The sequence below is a fragment of the Temnothorax longispinosus genome, chromosome 3, assembly GCF_030848805.1.
Source record: "Temnothorax longispinosus isolate EJ_2023e chromosome 3, Tlon_JGU_v1, whole genome shotgun sequence".
NCBI classification, from domain to species: domain Eukaryota; kingdom Metazoa; phylum Arthropoda; class Insecta; order Hymenoptera; family Formicidae; genus Temnothorax; species Temnothorax longispinosus.
In genome coordinates, this window is record NC_092360.1 from 18,860,434 (window position 1) to 18,880,900 (window position 20,467).

General features: G+C 42.0%; 1 protein-coding gene across 13 annotated transcripts in view; it reads right to left on the bottom strand.

The window, feature by feature from the left end:
* LOC139809751 (protein muscleblind) overlaps window positions 1-20,467 on the bottom strand; it is a 404,286-nt gene that overhangs the window by 7,894 nt on the left and 375,925 nt on the right. For 4 of the 13 annotated variants that reach the window (XM_071772902.1, XM_071772903.1, XM_071772901.1 and 1 more), the window contains 3 exons: window positions 19,091-19,273; window positions 14,338-14,379; window positions 1,464-13,738 (listed from right to left, as the gene is read on the bottom strand). In XM_071772902.1, the coding sequence (XP_071629003.1) occupies window positions 12,278-13,738; window positions 14,338-14,379; window positions 19,091-19,273 (1,686 nt within the window). In that variant the 3' untranslated portion in view covers window positions 1,464-12,277. Of the gene's footprint in view, window positions 1-1,463; window positions 13,739-14,337; window positions 14,380-19,090; window positions 19,274-20,467 lie in introns of those variants that run through there. The other 9 variants (XR_011731166.1, XR_011731167.1, XR_011731169.1 and 6 more) reach the window with 4 other exon arrangements.

Below are 20,467 nucleotides of genomic sequence, written 5' to 3' on the forward strand. Positions count from 1 at the left end.
CGTGAGGGAGATGCCCCCGAAAGCTACGTGTTATAGCCAAGGTTACCGAGAGATGCGGATTATACAACGTTTCGCTCTTCGGACAGAGAAGTAAACGTCAATTTTCCTGCTGCCTAAACAGCGCACGAGTAAAGAAGAAAGCTTGTTCCATTCATCGAGCGATATCCGAGGATAACATCCTTTTCCCTCGTTAACCTTGAAGGTTAGCAGCAATTAAAGTTCGAACTTGCATCAAAGCGCGCCACGGAATTTCCAACTTTTAAAATCCAAAGATTATTCCGCGGGATTGATCTATAGAGATAAGAAAGAGACGAACGTTGTAACATGTACAAGATTCATCATTCGCGCAATGTTGTAAAGAACAATGCAACAATGACGAAGGTAATAACGTACGGATTCCCTGAAGTTCAATTAGTGAAAATAGTCGTGGCTTCTTGCTACTGCGATCTTCAAGGAATCGCATGCCGAGCAGAGGGGCCAGCATGGCGATACGCATGCACGCTAAAACTTCTCTCACCTGGTTACCCGAACGGCGCTTGTGATGCAAATTCGAGACCGGATAAAAAACTGGTTACAATAATGAGTCTACCTGTCCGCAGCTGTCTGTGTAGACGACACAGTGAGCGTTTTGGGGGACCATTTGGGCCCCGACAGTGGCTAAGGCTGCTAAGGCGATCCACATGCAGCAAACGAGGCAGTGTTCGTACAGTATTTTTTTTTTTTTCAAGTTTGGTAGTTTTTTTTTGGTGGTCGTTCATTACCACAGTTGGTTGAATTCGGTGGAGAAGGCACCAGATCAAAGGAGACACGCGTGGAGCGTGTCCTCGGAGCATCCAGGTACATGTACGACAGTGAGATCGAATTCGTTTTATCGTTCAGTTCCAAAATTTTTTTTATGCATGTCATTTATTTAATTTTGCGTCATTGTTATTATTGTTATTTTTTTTTTAAATTAAGCACTCCACGAAGGAACATGATGAGTCGTCGGTTAAATTGCAGTCGCAGCCGTTCGTCGTCCCGATAAACGCGGCGCCGGGCCGGTACGCGAGTAACGAGTGAAAAAGCGCGAGAAAAATGAAAGCGTAAATTACGGAAAACGAAAGTGTAAATCGTCAACTTGTCGTCGCGCCCAACGTTTATTTATTTTTTTTTTTTCAAGTTCGTTTTACACGCATGGTCGTGCAAACGAGGAGGGAATTTCCGAGCGTTGGTTGCCACGCGTGTTATGGAGCGCGCGAACGGTATGTGTGTATTCGAGCGCGCAATATTATACCCATTTTAAATTCGATGAACGACGGATGCATGTACCGGGGTGTGCCGCACAGACATTAATTCCGATTTTGTCCACGGGGGCATCGAGATTTGATGGGCGGGCATCGAAATAATGCGGCGGCAGTGCACACATACCAAGCCAGCGTTTCAAGAACATACGTATATGTTCATTATAAATAGTATATAACATGTGTGTGTGTGTGTGTGTGTGTGTGTGTGTGTGTGTGTGTGTGTGTGTGTGTGTGTGTGTGTGTGTGTGTGTGTGTGTGTGTGTGTGTGTGTGTGTGTGTGTGTGTGTTCGTGTGTGTAAATATATATATATTGAAAATGGAAGATTACATGTAGAAGTATGCACGATCAAATAGAGGCAAAATCGGGAAAAATCAATCAACCAGTCGGACCGAAGCGCGTGATAAAGCGGAGAACAAGAACGCATGTGTCAGGTCGCCGCCACCCATCCACGAGTATATACATCATGTGCATGTATATTATATATGTATAATCGGTATTATCATATCGTTTATTTTTTGTTTTATTATCGCGGGCCGCCATTTTCGAATCGCGCGACAATGTTCGAATCCGTATATCGTTTTATTTTGTTCATTCGTTTGCCAAATATTTATCAAACGATTCAGCGTGGCCACCAACGAACGAAACGAGATCGGCGATTGTGAGAAACAAAAAAAAAGGAGAAGAGGGAAGAGGGAAAAGCACCGACAACCCATCACCGTAGTTTCGTCCATGATTGGTTAACGAACGCGAAAAAAATGATTGACGATTTTGCATCGAGTTTTAAGTGGCGTGCGACCAACGATATTGACGATCCGTGCGTACGCGTGTTATTATTACATATTTGTCGTTTATCGTGCGACGCAGAGGATAATTTTACGGATAGGCGATAACGAACGTTTGTTTTTAAATATTGATTAATAATGTGGCGTGTTGATATTTTTTTGTCGCGAAGATTTTTGACATACGAGCGGGAGAGTTGTCACACAATCGCCACATGAGTGTAATTCGATCGAGGCGAGGCAAGGCGAGGATCGTGAATGGGAGCCATCGTATGGATCGTGGGTGTTTCAGGATTCATCAATTAGAGGATTGGATCGGCGCCACGTAGGCCATCACACAGGACGTCGAGGATTGCATCGGTCGGGTCGGGATAAAAGCGTCGGCAGGGGTAGTGGATCAAACGGTATGCACATGGTGAATTTTCGGTTGAAAGACGCGTGCGGTGGGTATCCAGGCGAGGGCAAGCATGAAACAGAAAGTTGAAAGAGAGACCATGAACGATCGCGCTTCAACATGCACCGGCGGTGGCGTGTGTGTATGTATATATATATACGTGTGGTACATATATGTATTTGGCTGGTACACATTCGTCTCGTACAGAGCCTGTCGTTAGAAGTCGCACGCGTACGCCGATTCAATTCTTGCGCTGCAAACGAATGAATAGGTATATATAGCACTGCATAGTATATTAAACTATACATAATGTCTAAAAACCGTGGCTGACCCCCAGCGGTTAATAAAATAGCCACGGGCAGCGAATCCTTCGAACGAGTACGCTCTCTCGTGCATTCTTCTATAAAGCTTTGCGTTTCAAGTACACCGTGTTCGCATGCGCTAGTAGTAAGTGTCTATATCGAGTTTTGTCGAGGTGACAGTTTAACCAGGCAAATAGGTACAGATGACTTCCCATTTGGAGCAATTGATGCATTCCCAGAAAGTATCGAGCCCAAAATCTGTGCAAATCAAAATCGCTTCGAGCAAAATTGACCCAAATCTTTTATCCTAATTTTTTAAAATCCCTTAGCCCATTTTTCAATGCATTTAAATTTTTTTTATCAACTTGAGATATAATAATAACTGACTGAATGAAATTGAAGAGATTAATCTGAAAGTTTAATCTTTTTAAACTTTGTTCATTAAATTACTCTTCCAATTCGTTTATTTTACCATTTTGTTCCCAGATCTCAAATTACTGTGTTTTTTCTCTAACTCTGTTAATTATCGTAATAAACATTTTTAATTAAAACATTCTATCAAGATAAAGATAGATTATTTATTCGCACTTTCCGCAGATATATCGCAACCTTTCTAGAAATTTAAATATCCTCGTTCGCAAATTTGATTTTCACATTGGTCTCCGGGGAATGCCCTTAGCACGCAAATCGGGGGCTACTTATTAAACTAGTATACGTTGTACGAAAAAGACGTAGAATGCTTAGGAAAGCACATATAAAATCCGTATCTCCTACAGAATATGTTTTGTGCCAACACTCTATAAGAAAGTAGTAAATTAAATATATTATAGAATAAGTACAATTAAATGATGATGGAGCTAAAGCTTGCATTATGTAATACAATAAAGTGCTACTGCGATACTTACATTGGAAAGAGTGCTGCATGTCGATTTTTTAATATCGGCGCAGGTATGCGGGTATGCAAGAAGCGTCGCTTGCGTTCAAATTCTTTAGCGCAGAAGAAGATAGACAGCGATATATTGATTATTATTAAATGGCGAATAATCTGGTAAGGATCATGAAGATGGCTATATTACAAAAGCACATATAACTTTTATTAGCCACAAGTATAGAGCGCAGCAAGTGACTTACTCATATTACAGTACAGCAGAAACTACTACTAGAATTTCCGCGGAAACCGCGCGGTTTCTCTTCGGGTTCTGTCGATATAAAGTGCTTCAACGCGCAACAAACAAAACAAGCAGTAACTAGATCGCCGCCGTTCGACCATTAATAGTGGGAGAGACCAATCACGCTGAAATGTGTACTTTTTGCGCGTATATCCGTCATTTGCATTTTCGCGAATCACTCGTTGTATCCGGACGATTAGAACGCGATAACAAACTATCGAATCGTCGCGAATATGAGACTGCAGTTCGGAGGTTAATTTGCTCCATGCGTGAGCGCAGAACAATAAACTTTCGTTTATGTATTTGCGTAATTGTGTTTGCTTACTCGACACGCGTATACGTATGCAGTCGCAGATATTGCATTCGTCAAATTGCATCGGCCATCCTGAGCTCTTTTTTTTCAGACGGCTGCGCTATCTTCGTCGCAGCCTCAATATCGCGCGCGGCCAAATAGGGATCGTTCGCAATCGATCGGATTCGTGGCGCGCGTTTGTAATCGCAGCGAAATTATGCCGACGATGTAAAAAGAGAAGATAGTCCACGTTATTTGCCGATTGCGATTCGCTGCGAAATGGCTCTGCCCGCCGAACATGGCGGAAGCGGCAAACGAAGCGCAACTAGAAGCAGCTAGCGAAATCATTTTGCTGCGATTAAGTACGAGGCTGTAACTGACAATACAGATAAATTTTTACTTTTTAAGTTCTTTCCACAAAATTATGTTACTGTTGCAATATAAAATAAAATAAAATAAAATACGTTCAAGATTTATTACAGCCTTCTCTCACTCTCCCCCCCTCCCCTCTCTCTTTCCGTAAATTGTAATAAATATTATGCAAAAGAGACCAATTGATAAAAATGTCATTTACTGCCTCTTAACTTATCACGCAGTTGCGTAGCATCGTTACGACCTGCGAAGATCAATGACTCCAACATCGCGATGATAAACTGTCTCTGAAATAAAATATTATGTAATAGTGTGCAAAGCGATCACGTTTTGGAGCTATGATCTTCAGCTTTTTCGTCAAGATTTTATATTTACAGGAGGCTCATTGTGCCAAGCATTATGGAAGAGCTCATTAGGCACACACGCACATCTTTACGCAGGCTTAGCAATGAGTAACAAAGAAAGCTGGAGAGGAAGCGAGAGGAACGCAGGATGATGAAGTGGGGACATCAGAATATTTGAAAAAGGTCGCAATAAGTGAAACGAGTCCGTTATATCACATGCTTTAATTACCAATATCGGAATAACTTTTATTTTGAACAATTCTCATATTCTATTTTTTTCTCGATCCAAAATTCCAAATCGTCTCCCGGAAGTACAGAAGCCGTGTACTACGAACGTAGCGTAAATAATATCGGATTTCATCAAGGCGACGATAACGCGAATCTAATTACCAGCCGTGCCTTAAACCTCTTTCGTTCACGGCGTACAATCACCGACCGAAATCAACGTAAATAAAAAACTTATATCGCGTCTCCCAAAATTTGTTCTTACCCCACGTTCGAAATATACGACTTGCGAGAGCACGATAAAACGCGATAAGAGCGCCGACCTTCTTCTCGATGACGATCAACCATCTTTGCCGGGGAACGGAGCTTGATGTGGCGATTGTATAGAATCGAATAGGAATCGAAAGGCCAAGGGATCGACGTGTGATCGGGAAGATACAGATATTAACATATCCAAATACATCTCCTCCGTGCCTCAAGAATGTCGCAACTAAAGCGCGGGAAAAGCTGTGAGGGTTTTGGAAAGGGGGAGGCGTAGGAGGTGGAGATTACAGGGAACAAGACGAGAAGAAGAGGACAGCGAGTCGTGAGTCATACGGTACTCTCTTTTTTTTTACGGTGTTTGCCATAGTAAAAGCGGCTAACATTTACGTGGTCTTAAGAGGACTCGCGTGCTTGGCGTAACTCGCGTGCTCTCGGCGAGTGAGAAATCATCGCGGATCGTAGGAAAATTAATTGCAACGATACGTAAATGAGCAATGATATAACAACGGCAGGAATTTCGCCAAGGGCACGCAATAGTGAAAGAATACGTCGAAATTAATATAAGTGTAACTGATCCGCGGGAAATTGCGATCGGCGTGACGTCGCACTGATCGCAGCGGGTACGTAAACAGCGTGATATAACACTGAAAGAAAATAGTAATACAAATTTTAATTGGAAAAACGTTTAACAGAAAGTGGTTACGATACAAGCACTGAGTCGAATAGATTCCGAATGAGAGGAGATTAAAAACAAGGGAAGCAGGAAGCGAGGCTAAGACTGTGAGCAATAATGGGCGCAATATCGAATAATACACAAGTACATATATATATATATATATATATATATATATATATATAATATATGTATAAATATAAATATTACAAGGGATTAGCGAGTCTCTCGGGAAGTTCTGTTTCACTTTTCTTTTTATCATAGAAAGAGATGAAATAAGAAGAAGCATTAATAAAACAAATATTCATGCATTTCTCAAGCATTATTATTACAAATACTGGCTGACTCCTTGACAAACCCCGTGAGCGTGCACGCGCAAAAAAACGCAATTCGAGACCGATGAGATCGACTACATCTCTCTATCTCGAGTCGGCGCAAGCTGTCGCGTTTCATCACTTTTCGCCGTGCCTCGCGCGAGGACGATGGTTAAATCCCGATCGCATCGACGCACACACATAAACGCGCGAGTACACACAACACGATGGTGAATACGAACAAAAGAATTCGGACAGACTCAAAGTAGACCCTGCGCGCGCGTACAATTGTTGAAGATGCACGCGGACTTTTGCATCTACACATTCCCGAGATCGTGCGTAATGTTACTCTCGACATATCGATATTACATATGTGTGAGCTCTGCGTATGTGTGTGTGTGTATGTATATATATGTTTACATACGTATATGTATAATAATGTACAATGAGAAGAATTATAAGAGACAGTACAGTACACAATAATAAATACTATCTGATGCGTGTATAGTTATAGTCGTAAAACGTTTCTCTCATTCTCATCATAATGTGTATTCGAACATGTGTGTATATGTGTGTATATGTGGTTATGTATATGTACAGATACATAGTCCACAAAATAATTTCCTGTACGTGTAATTAGTTCCTTGTGGAATATGTCCTTTCTTTCCTTTCGTTGCATCGCGTTAACTTATATGCAACAACGACAATACGATACGTGTCTGTGTGTATATATATATGTAATTTATCTTAATAAGGGTATATAAATATAATTATATATCGTGTAAGTTTCTTCTTTTTTTTTCTTTATCGTAGTGCTTCGCTTCCGCGTCGCATGTCTGAATAATGTAGGCATTTGTTGTATACGTGTTCTCTGTGTGCAATGGTGTATAGAGTGCAAGGGGAAGGCACTTCCGCTGTTTTGCCGATGTCACACCGAGAACACGGGATTGCGTCTCTCTCTCTCCCTCTCTCTCTCTCTCTCTCTCTCTCTCGCTTCTCATATCACGCGTACGAGACACCCCTACTCTAGTACATATCCCTTAAAAGAATACACTCTCCTCTAGTAAAATATAATGAACATTCCTCTTATGGAAGTACGTAGTAGCTTTGCGATAAAACAATCACAGTTCTAAGGAAACATTTTGCTACATTTGATGCAACAACGGCGGCGACCGATCGATCGCTCTTTGGACCGATCGCATCGAGCCCAAAAACGCGATTCCGGGTTTTCGGTGTGAACTTAAAAAAATCAGCCACCCTCTCGATAATGTACGTATATAATTTGTAGACATCAAGTTTTTCAGGAACCCTAAAAGTGTATCGGTCCGTAATCGGTATTTCAGGCTCGATCCTATCAACTCTCCACTTATCCTTGTACCTTATAGAGCTGTCGTTAAGTCGAGTACGGAACTTGATCGCGCATCATCGCCGCGAATCCTCGGCTTGTCCAAGGCCGTTAGGACTTTGCTTATGGATTAACGTTATTATATCGCCATCTTCTCTCGAGGCCCTTTAGCGCCGATGACGTCACGTATGATACCGTGACGCGTGGCATCATAAGTACTGATCGTGAGTTCCAAGCTGACGCCATACAAGGCACTGAAAGGGCTAATCTTACTATACTCCAGTGCCACGCGCATGCGAGAACAGTGTGTGCGTGTAACGTGTGTACATATGAGTGTAATACATTATATATTATCACATAGGACCGCCGCACGCGCGTTTATCCTAAGGATAGAAACAATTTCTTCCCTCTGGGACACGGCGCCTCAATAAATTCCCTTGGTCACTTGTAACAAAACGGCATTTGTCTCGAGGAGTTCCCTCGCGTGGCGTTCATTATGGAAGACCCCATGATACCCTTGAGAATTCTCGATTCTGACTTCAAAACAATATAATAATCACTTATAACTTATAGATTTTAGTAAAAATCTATCTTTCAAAACAAATAAAATTCGACGTTACAAACGTTAATTACAGAATAATTCGTCAATTATAAATGTATAAGTTATGAGCGTTTGAAAAATATGTATAGATTCTTCATTTCAATAGAAGAACAACTTTAGTTTAGACCATGGCAGAAATATTTATAAAGTAATTGTTCGAATATTATCATATAATACGTTCATCATGTACAATTATATGTAAAGTCAAAAAGATTATAAGATAGTCAACGACATACTAAATAAGTAGGCGAATAAGAAATATTTTTATCTGAAATCTATAATTCTATAAGAATGTTGTGTTTTGATTTTTAAATTACGTGCTGTGTGTGTGTGTGTGTGTGTGTGTGTGTGTGTGTGTGTGTGTGTGTGTGTGTGTAACAATTTACGGTTTTAATTATCCACAGATTATTCTGTGATGTTCGTTATTGTTAGAAGTTGAAAGTCGCTAGTCTAAAATCATAAGACGATCTCATTCTACAATCTTGTGCGTTTTCGGCATAGGTGACACTTTATGACCCTTTGGAAGAAGTTGTTTCTAATACCGCGGAAGAACCGAAGGAATTGTGAGGGAAAAAAATGTGCTTATTCTCCAATCATATCCGTATCTCGAGCTTTCGGGCCAGGAGGAGAGATACGACATTGTAATCTGAATAAAATTTCTTAGCAATTGCAATTTGCCACGTCACGACCAGGACCAGGATTAAAACTAAACTTTTACGAGAGAGATTTAAGATAAGTATATCGCGAACTTTTCGCATAGAGCGATAAAAGTACATTTCACTTGCATACGTGCCGGGATTCTCGGAAATACCTCGTCTCGCTCTGTTCTTCCGCGTTTTCGTGTACACAAATTCCTACCGTCACGTCGTACAATTCGTTCGCTTGGTTTTTTTTTCGTGAAAATTACGATACGACCGGCCGTTTCGTTTCTTTGTCACTATACGTGCCAGCGAGTGTGCTTTTCATATATGTATGTGTATATATATAATTATATTTAATATATATGACACATATTATGTAAGATACATCATATGCTATATATTATATATTATTAAAATATATATTATATATATACACAAACATTTATATATATTATATTCGCATACAACTTTAACACATACGACAAATATCTTTCAATTTCATCCTGTATATAAAAAAAATTATTTACAAACGCATATATACATATATATGCTTATATGCACATATGTATATATGTTTACAACTATACATATGTGCATTTGGACTTAAACAAACTTTCAAATCACTGGCAGACACGTGAATGCGGACATGCGGAAGAGAGGAAAGTAAATGCCAGCGTGAATACGTCTCCCTGTGTTTTATCGCGTACGAATTGCGCTCTTTCAACTAACACCGCACAATCGCTTTTCTCTCTTACCGTTATATGCGCGAATTAATAAAAATATACGCAGTGTCTATCATGTAAGTCGTGTGAGTGTCTTAAGAGTAATGTTTGTGCGGTCGTGTACCACGATGCGCATGTGAACTCGTTTTCTTCCAACCCTCGAGGGGCAATCGACGAGACATTTTCCCTTCCCGTCCCACCGCCTTCAAGGTTGGACCGATCAATTTTTACTCTCCCTCCTCTTTCTTCGTTCAATTCCACGTAAATACATCCGCATATCCCGCGGACTCGCCGTGTTTCTCTTTCTCTTTCTCAATTGTTTTCCGTACTTCTCTCATTCGGCTAAATGCATAAGCTCATAGGTCGCAATTGACGAAGTTCACTGTGTGCAACAGACTCCCCCGAATTGAATCCATCAGGACAGGAGAGTACGTTGTGTTCGAGCACGCTTACGCTAAAGATAATAGATACGCTAAGTATAAAACAAATAACTACCCTAATTTCTACGCATATTACATGACAACTAAGGGCCTACTGGAAGCGTCGCATCTTCCAGTCCGAATTTATACTCGATGTGCAAGGTGTTTTTAGGAAATATATGTCGCCATATACAGACATAATGTATATTCTTATATCTAACTAAAAAAAAAAAAAAAAGATAGGTCAAGTCGATAAAAATTTTAAAACAATTTTCTTTAAATATTAACAAATATCACGCACAAGTCACGTGTAATCCAAAATCTATTATGTGATAACGAAGAAAACAGTTTTCTGAATGCACTACGTAATGCTAAAATGTTAAAACCAATTTACTTTGCGCGATTTTTTTCTTATTTAACATTATTTAACTTCCTTCCAAGACGAACAAATAAAATAAAATTTTGAACATATTACTACAATATGTAAACAAGCAAACCGTGCTCTAATAAAATAATCTAACGTCGAATAATAATTATTTCAAGAACTCTAATCGCGAACGCTAATTAACACTATGGACTTAAAGGCAAGTATCGCACATAACGTGACATAGGCCGAGCGTCGTTTTTATCTTCCTTGTTTCGGACGTTATACGTTAAAATTGGACGAATGGATATAACGAAAATTTGTGTAATTCCGAAATAAAAATATTGCAATGCCGTACTTACGGCGCAAGTTGACTTATTTACAATAATTTAGCTTATTAAAAGAACAAAACGGAGCCACGTAACGACACATAACATTTTCAATAGTTCTCTACAGTAAAACAACGCTAATTATCGGCAAAGTTAAAAACTATATCAAGTATATCGCAAATCCCTATTATTCTAGAGGAAAAAATCAAATAGTAAAATAGATAATTAATGTAATTCAAGACTTCGGCCACGCTCAACTTTTCGCAAGCTCTTTCTCGCCTTCTTTCGAACGCAGTCTTTACCGGCAAGTCAAAATTTCCGGTCGAAATTAAATTCAGATTTATTTCGACGGAAATAAGATCGGAACGGTAGTCATGTCTCCCTCAGTCATTTAAGCAAGCATCAGGTTAATATAACGGGAAAAAATCCCGCACTTCCTCGCATCGTTCACCATTCTCTTCTGCAGTTGTACGCTTATAACGCTCCAAATGGAATTGGGTCAATAAGGCACTGTTCACCGACAATGTCTGACTAGAAAATGAATCTATTTTCGGAACTTGTTTCTTTATATCAGCATCTCTCGTCTCAGCAATCGCTCAACTGAATATTCTCTCCCTCTCGCGAACAAAGACCGATTTCTCGCTTTTTGAGCATCGGCGATAGAGATTAATATCTTAGGACTGCACTTTTGTTTTTCTACATTTTTCGTTTCATCGATGTAGTCGATGTAGTCGAAGATTTAAATACGTAATTTTTTTTAATAGTATCGAATAAAATTAAAGCTAACAAATTGCAATTCGATATTTTGTACATGGCGTATAAAGAATGTATATGTTGTACATACATTCTCTCTCTATCTCTCTCTCTCTCTCTTTCTCTCTTTAAAACATTTTTATCAGCAAAATATAGAAAAATCAAATAACAACGTATGACAAGAAGTTCACTGTCTCCACTTAATCTCCACTATGTAATTTATGCCGAAAAGTATAACATTCTAGGACTAATTCCCACTGAGTTATTGTAAACTAATATATCAAATATTCATTTAGCTCAATTTTATAGATTTAATGTATTTTATTAATCTTAAAAAGCTTTTTATTTCCACAAACGCTATTATTTCTAACCGTTCTTATCAATCTTACTGAGACTGAAACTACGAAACTACGAAAATACAATTGCGAAAGTCTATTCGGGATCGTAATAATTTTTACGATCCGTCATTCGTCTCCGCAATTGAACGCTAATCGTAAAGAGATACTCTAGAATTATCTAAAATGCTGCACGACTACCGCGCGATCGGTAGCGGCAATCATCGTCCGATAGCGACTATATCGCGGAAATCGTTCGCTCGTTCTCGCGAGGGAGAGAATGGAAGGTGCCCGAAGGAAGGAACGGCACTCTCGTGAGAAGAGACGAGTCCTCCCGTGCCCAGGCAAGGACGTCTTTACGACGTCTTCATTTTCTTGTACGGTTGCATAATCACCCCGGAGCTCACGGGGATCGCTACCTGCGGCTGCGCCGCTATCGTCGCCGGATTGCCCATCTGCGGTATCTGCGGTACACCCGCAGCCGCAGCCGCGGCCGCGGCCGCTACCCCGGGTACGCTGGCTACTCCAGGTAGAACAGCATACGGATTCTGGACATGGTGATAGGGCGAGGTCTGTACGGTCGCAGCGCCGGGTATCGACGCTTGGACATATGGATTCGGCAAGATCTGTTGTCTGATTAGGGAATATGGGTTTATGTGGGGGGTCGCTGTGGGTGGCGGTCTGGAGTACGCTAGGATACCCGCGGACAGCGGTGAGGTCAGGGCGCCCGGGATACCGGCCAGACTCGAGATGACGGGTCTGGGCGTCGCCGCGGTGGCTTGCAGACTGGCTGCCGCCACCGCGGAATTCCCAGCGGCCGCCGCGGCGGGATTCACGAGGTTTTGTTTGTTCAAAGCAACGCCGGTGTAATTAAGCGCGGCGAGCTGGCCGAGGCCGTAAGACTGCGAGGCTTGCGAGAGCTTGATGGCTTTAGCATAGTTTTTCTGAGCAACCTCTTTAGCGAGAGCCGCTGGATCGAGATGGGCTGGTAACCCATCTCGATAATGAGAGGCCATCCCGAGGCTGTTGAGCATATTCAGACTCGCCATATTAGAGTTATAATTGCTCATGGAGGTCATACTTGTTATCGGTGACATATTCGCCATGGAAGCCATGGAAGCCATCGAGGTCAGACCGGCCATGTTCACCACGCCGGGCATCGAGGTCAGACCGGCCATTGAGGTCAACGGGCTCATCGCTGGTGGCAACGTCAGCTGATTAATTTGGTGCTGCTGCTGCTGCTGTTGCTGTTGATGTTGGTGTTGATGTTGGTGTTGGTGTTGGTGTTGGTGTTGGTGTTGCTGAACCTGCACCTGCTGCTGCTGCTGCTGTTGTTGCTGCTGTTGCTGCTGCTGCTGCAGCGACGATGGGCTCGAGTGATTCAATTCGGGGGAGTTACGCGCATTTTCGACATCGTGATTCTGCGTGGTAACCTGCTGCTTGTTACTGCTGTTACTATTGTTACTGTTATTGTCAGCAGTCGGAGGTGGCGGCGGCGGATTGTTGCAGGGATCCATCAGCACGCCATTGTTGGCGTCGGCGCAGTTATTGACTGTGGCGCCAGCGGCTCCCTGGGAGGAGGAGGATTGCACCACTATCGCGTGGTGGTTGCTTTGCACGTTCGGGGGTTGCACGACCGATTGGTTAGAGGTTTGGGTGGGTAGGGGTGGTGTTCCAGTGTACTCACATGACACAGGCACGAAGGGCTGCTGCAGCTGCATTAACTGTTGATAGGTCGTCGCACCGGTAGGCTGATAGACCGGCACGCCGGACTTGTCGGCCGCCGGTCGTTTATACGGAACCATCCCTTGAAAGGCCTGAAAAAAGAATTGCAAAAAAATTCGCGATTAGAACGGGTTTGTGACGTGAGCGGCGTGGCCACTCTCGAGCGGAAGCTTCCTCCGTGAAAGCCTCGACTCCGTTTTGGGCCAGGGATACGATATATTGTTCTCTTTTGCGTGCTCATGAGTTTTCTTGATCCAGCCGTGCAGGGGACGTCGGGTTTGACGTGGCCGAAAGGCCGACCTCTTTCGTCCAACACAATCGTAAATCGTAATTCGTAACAAATTAGTATTTTAAGATGAGTTGATATCGATGTTACAGTGATTCTTTCATCTTCTTTGCAAAACAGCGATTAACGTCGCATGTATCGCAGCCGGGAGGAATTACGATGTTATCACTGATTTACAAAGAAACAATCGCTGCTATCTGCGAATTGCGAATTTAATGATAATGCAAAAAGAATTTTGTCAGTAGAATTTTTACATCTCGCTGCAAGAAATTGAAATCTCCTAGACAAATAACACCCCTGGATGGGAGGAGATCGTGTTAATCGCGAGTACAAACGGAGCGATACGCGCGAAGAAATGGATCACAGCATATGAATTATGATTCAATGTTTAGGTTCTGCACTTACAAAGTTCTCGTAGTAGAACGACCCGACAGACTTCATGTCCATCTGCAACAAAGACAGGATCGGTTTCAACTAATTTCGAGGACGAGGCGCGTTGCGTCTGTATAATTGGATTTTCGAGATGGGAAACGAGAAAGGGTCGTGTCTCAAAGAAACGAGGGGGACGGGGGAGAGTAGACGGTGACGCGGTGGAGAAGAGTGTTGGACTTGTGGTAGTGTGTAAAAGTTGTGCCGATGACGCAGCTTGCGGCGACGTTCCCAAACGACGACGTTTCGTTGTTGGATAACTGCAAAATGTTTCGTTCGTTCGTTCTTTCTTTCTTTCTTTCTTTCTTTCTTTCTTTCTTTTGCACTTTTCCTCTGTTTCTACTACTGGGAGCGTGTCAGAAAGACCAGCCATTGTTATATATCGAGAACCGTGCGCGGCTCGATTAAAGAGAGACCGTCGCCTTACATTAATAAACGATCAAAATACGAAATAAACGATCAATCGGAAAAACTGCACTGTCGCCTTTTCCTATTAAGATTATTGCGAGAGCGAAGAAGCAGGAATCGCGCTGTAACAAAGTGTCGATGCTAATGTCCGATCTGAAAGCTTTTCGTCCATTTTTGCGGGATAAATGTGAAGACAAATGAATCGTTTCTCCTTTGCGAGCGAAACGGAGAGACTGAAGAGAAAGATACAAAGAGAAAGAGGGATAGATAGAGAGAAAGAGAAAAAGAAAGAGCAAGATCGAGAAGAGATATTAATAAAAGGCAAAAAGTTGGGCTTGGCTCGGAGAACAAAAGGCTTCGCGATACCGATACGTGATGCGAAAGTTGCACAACACGGATTCACGAAAGCTGGTAGGCTTGCGGTGATACTTGGTGAGCGGACACTTTGGTAAATCGTCTGCGAGAGGCAGACGCGTGCGCAACAAAGAGGGGAAAGCCAAATCAAAATCTCTATCGAGGTGTAAAACACGGTTCGAGTTAGAAGCTGCGGTAGACGAGATGCAAAAGCTCAGAAGCTGCATGACTTATAATAAATTGGCCGGGGTGAAACATATTGTCACAGCGGCACAGATACATACATATATGTATATGCGTGTTAACACGTGTTCCCGCGGCTTGCTCACCAACCAAGGACTCGGAGTCGCGTAACGACGCACGGATACAATTTTCAAGAACCGTGACTTTACGAGCAAACTTCCCGATTGCACCGCGAACGACTCCAAACTCGCCCGTATGCGCTTCGCGACTAAGAAAATAAACGTAATTGCGAAACGTTGCCAGTAAGCGTGTGCGCGAAAGCGAATCAGCGTCACACTGCGTTTTGTTTGCTTAAAAATGTGCAACTGGCTATCACGCAAGAGGCAACATGGCTTTCAGCTCTTTATCATTCGTACTGAGCGTTGCTGTCTACTAAGACTTCCGAAAATATATTGATATATCAAAACAAACGTAGCAAAAGTTTCCATCAAATTTTTTGCTTCTCCGATCACATATTAAGAATAATAAAAATAATAATAAAAATAAGAAAACAATAGTGCTTTAGAAATAATACACTTTAGAAAAAGATATACACTATAACAGCGTTATTCCTTTTAATCAATTTAAAAATGGCTATGCGCTAATCAACTTGACGTTATTATGACTTTTAAAAATTCAGCATAACTTTCTTTCTAATTATGACTTACATGTAAATTAGGCTATAATAAAATTCATTTAAAGTTTGCTTAAAAAGAAAGATTTGTTTGTCCTTTAGCTCTACAGTCAGAAAACTTTCGACTTCAAATTCACCAAAGAAAATTCGTAATTCCCATATCTTATGATATATCTTGTGTGTACGCGTACAGAGAAAATCCATTCACATTCGACTATACTTCGATATTATCACGTTTCGAAATTTTTGTTCTAAAATATTGATACATTTCTGCAACAAGAGTTTGCATTCTTATGAATTTATATGAATTCTATGCAGGCACTTCTTCTTTCTCTTCGCATATTGAAAACTCACGTACCGAAAATACCGAGAAGTTATGCGCGCTTTCTGAAGGAAGCCTCTATTTGTACAGCAAAAATCCATTTTCGTCTTGGCGTTCAGAGTTAGAAAGTTGCACATGGATAAAATTACGTCTCAAACCCGAACGAATCTGTCGATCGCGCTTCAGATGCTGATTGACAGTATTAGCGACGGAGAGATAGAGAGAAAGAGCGAGATATATACGTGATATGTATAATATATAAAGACAGAAGTAAAAGAAAGGGTAGTATTAAAAAAGGTAGCGAGTGTATGTAAGCGATCTACAGTGCTTTTTAGCAGATTCGACGTGACTCTAACGAAGATAAAGGGAAGCCGTCACGCGGACGGCGATGTCTCGATGTCTCGAAACGCGTCGCGGCGATGAGGGTCCGCTTAACGCGATCCTTCGCGACAACAACTTCCAAGAATTTTGGTCATCGTCCAGAGCGTCGAGGGGATGACGTTAACGTCCACCATCACCTCGGTAGTCGCTTAAGCACAGCATGCATCATCGGCGCAAGCTCAGAATTTACACAGATCTAACGCTCCGCGTAGACGCAGCACCGCGGTATGCAGGATTCGTGGCATACCGCAAAAGTGCGAGCCTTTAGGGCCTCACGACTCGCCCTCTTTATTCTCTTTTACATTTCATTTCGCGAGGGAGGGTCCTGACGTACGGAGATTAGAGTCGACGGTTGACTTGCCGAGCTCGCATCGAAGCACGCGCACACTTCCGTATCAATATATTGCGTCCATCGTATTTATTTCTATCGTTTCATTAATCCTTTAACGTTGAGAAATCTTCAGTAATCTCTTCTTCAATCCCTTCCAGACTTTTTAACAGTTAATTTTTTCATAGAAAAAATTTAATGAAAAATCAGTTGTCAACATAACTTGAGCAGTCAAGCGCCTCGAATAAAATTTTTGTCGAAACACATAATCGATTATCCACAATATGAAAAACATAATAGAAAATCACTTTTCACACGTTCGCATTAAATGTAATGAGAAAATAACGAGGTGTCATACGTCGCGACTACACAAATTTTGCCAAATTTTGTTAAAGGATTAAAGACATATTTTAAAGCATATATCTGCAACCAATTCGAATCTTTCTCAAGTGATTCAACAGTGCGTGCGTGTCTCGAAATGTAAGCGCGGCCAACGAGCGGATAACAATCGCGATGAAAAGTGTACTCCCTTCACGCAATCGTGGATCCGCTAATTTCGTTGGCCGGGGAATCGCCAAGGGATAAATGTATGTTAAATCATATCCGGTAGTCGCTAGCCACGCTCAATGTGCCTCCGCATGGACACGACTTTGATGGAATATGCACTTTGCGTATTCTCTTCACAGAGAAAATCTCTTCCGCATTCGTGATAATACAAACGCGTGGCTAGCGATCGAAAAAAAAAGTAGTAAGCGATCTATAAATACATTACGAGGCGTAAGCTCTGGTACGAACAACATTGCAACGAACGACAGTGGAAAGCGAAACCAAGAGAAAAAAAAGATATAGTCTCTAGAATTTTTTACGCGATTTGTTTTTGGATAGAAGCCGATGCGTTATCGTGTACGATACGAGAATAAACGTGGTGCGATATAAGCGTCATGGTAGATAAATCGGATGTTATAACACATCTTGCAAATCATGTCTTTAACTTTAAAAAACGATTTCACTCGCAAAACCGTACGTTTTATTATAGGATTTTTTTCAAGCAAATTCTTTCTTTTGTCGCGTGACGCGATTATTTGTCGCGTTGCATTACAAAGGTTTCAATCATGACGCCGTACGTGACGCCATCGGTATCGTAAAGGTTTCTATGGTAATATTCTACATGATCGTACCGGCGTTAGAGGGGTTTCAATAATGACGCCATACGTGGCGTCGCTAGGCTCATAGAGGTTTCAGTTATGGCGCCGTGTGTGACGTTATTGGTATTCCAGTATATACGCTTCAATCACAACACCGTGCTGGTATACAAACGCGATATCTCGTATCGTTAGGTTTACACGCGTCAACTGCAAGGTTTCACCGAAATGTTTCCCGTTTTCTTTTTTCTGGCTGATAGAGAAAACAACGGAACTTTTGTTAGAAATAAAAATGGAAGACAGGAGCTAGAGCTCTAAGCGCGCTCGGCAGTGTATTCACAATCGCAATAACTGTACTCATAACTTAAAGATACGACTACGTGGAATCTCCAGAAAATGGCCTGGAACCGTCTCGTTGCGGTCGCCCGAACTTTATACCGCGACGCAAACTTCGCGACGTCGCTCGTAGCGCACGAGACCGGCAAGGTCGATTACATTTACGACGGCGAACGTACGCTTAAACCTCTCCGTTTTGCAAAGTTTCCCCGATTGAGCACAAGCAAGTACGAGCAAGTACGGGCAAACACCAATTCGAAATGCCGCGAGATTAGCATGAGATTATATGACTGCCAGCGATTAATTTCTTGCATTCTGATTAACGATGTTGAAAAAGCTGTCAACACCGCGACTGGATGATAAATGTAGCCAATAATATCTAACGCAATATGTATTCGAAACGTCGTTAACATATCTTGTTGTATTGTGAATTTATCGGTCAACTTCTTGCTGGCGCAATAATATCTTCCTTCATATCAAGGTATAGAAAATTTTGAAGAATATACGATATACACGTATATATGTGTCAGGATTCTGCGAAAATCGCTGTGACATCGAGGCCATTTTACCGGAGTCCAGCTACGAAAAAAAGGAAAGTGTACTTCATGCATAAGCCGTGGTACCATTAGCAGATCATCATTGGAGTCGCGCATCCGCTTCTTGCCGAGCTCGATGCCCGCCATACCGGCGCTCTGAAGTCCTCCGGGCATCGCAGTTACCGGCACTCCTGATACTCCGCCAGCCAACGTACCCATTCCCGTCACGTTCGTCGGCATCGTCGCCGTCTGCGTTTTTTTCGTATCGTTTCGTATTAATTTTTTTCGTTTTCATGTTCACACGTTCGTTCGATTTTGTCCGATTCCACGGTTTTTTTTTGGGCGTTTTTATACGTGTACACAGATTTCAGGTTTTTACAGCCGCATACACAGTTTTCCGTGCGTCGACCACATCCGTTTCCGTTTTCGGCATTCCCGAGACATTTCCCAATCGAGACATTTTTCGTGTGTTAGCATATTTATACATATTTTGTTGTATCGTTGCGGCGGTCGTAGCGATGGTGGCATATATAGGTTTTTTTTCCGTGTTTCGGCACATGCGTGCGGTGGCATCGGTCGATCGTGCATATTATTTACGTTGATTGTTTTTTATTATTTACGTTGGTACAGTTTTTTTCCGAGTTTCGGTCGGCAATATTTCGCAGGCGTTAATTGGCAGGTAGCGAAGCGCACGAAGGTATTGTCAGCAAGCATGTAGAAGCATCGTCAGGCGGAAGAGGGCAAGATAAAAATCAAAAAAAGAAAAACAGACCAGTTGAGGCTAAGGCAAGAAACGACAGTCGCGATATAATTTTTTTATCTTATGTAAAAAAAAGAAAGAACACATACTTGTCACGCGTGCGTGTATGGGTGTATACGTGTGTGCGGATGCGTGTTAGATATGTCCCGCGTCCCGCGTACAGATTCGCGAAATACACGCGTGGCTCGCCGTGTCGCGCTTATCGCGGCACTACTTTTTCCCGTTCTTCGTGAGTCAATACGTGTGTGCACACGCACACGCACACACGTGCCACACGCATATACGCACGAGATTTACAATATTTTTGCGTGAAGTTTTGTGCGATCGCGCGTAAGATGACACGTCCGCCAATGCGTAAATACCCCACTGGGTTATAAATACACCGCTCGAGTTACTCGCACGTGCATCCCGAGTTACGTAACTGGCTCCCGTTTATCACGCCACTCGATATCGCTTATCGTCCAATTATTGCCTTTCTATTTTTTACCATTTTAATTTTCTACTTGTTTTTTGGACGTACAGCGCAAACAAATTTCGAGAGAGTAGCTAAAGATAAAAATATAAATCGGATGCAGATTTATATGTGCGATATCTTTGCACGTTTCGAATAATATCAAAAGCGAGTAGAACGGGTTGAATCCGACACGCGATCGCAATCTTCTTCGTCCGATAAACGCGGCTGT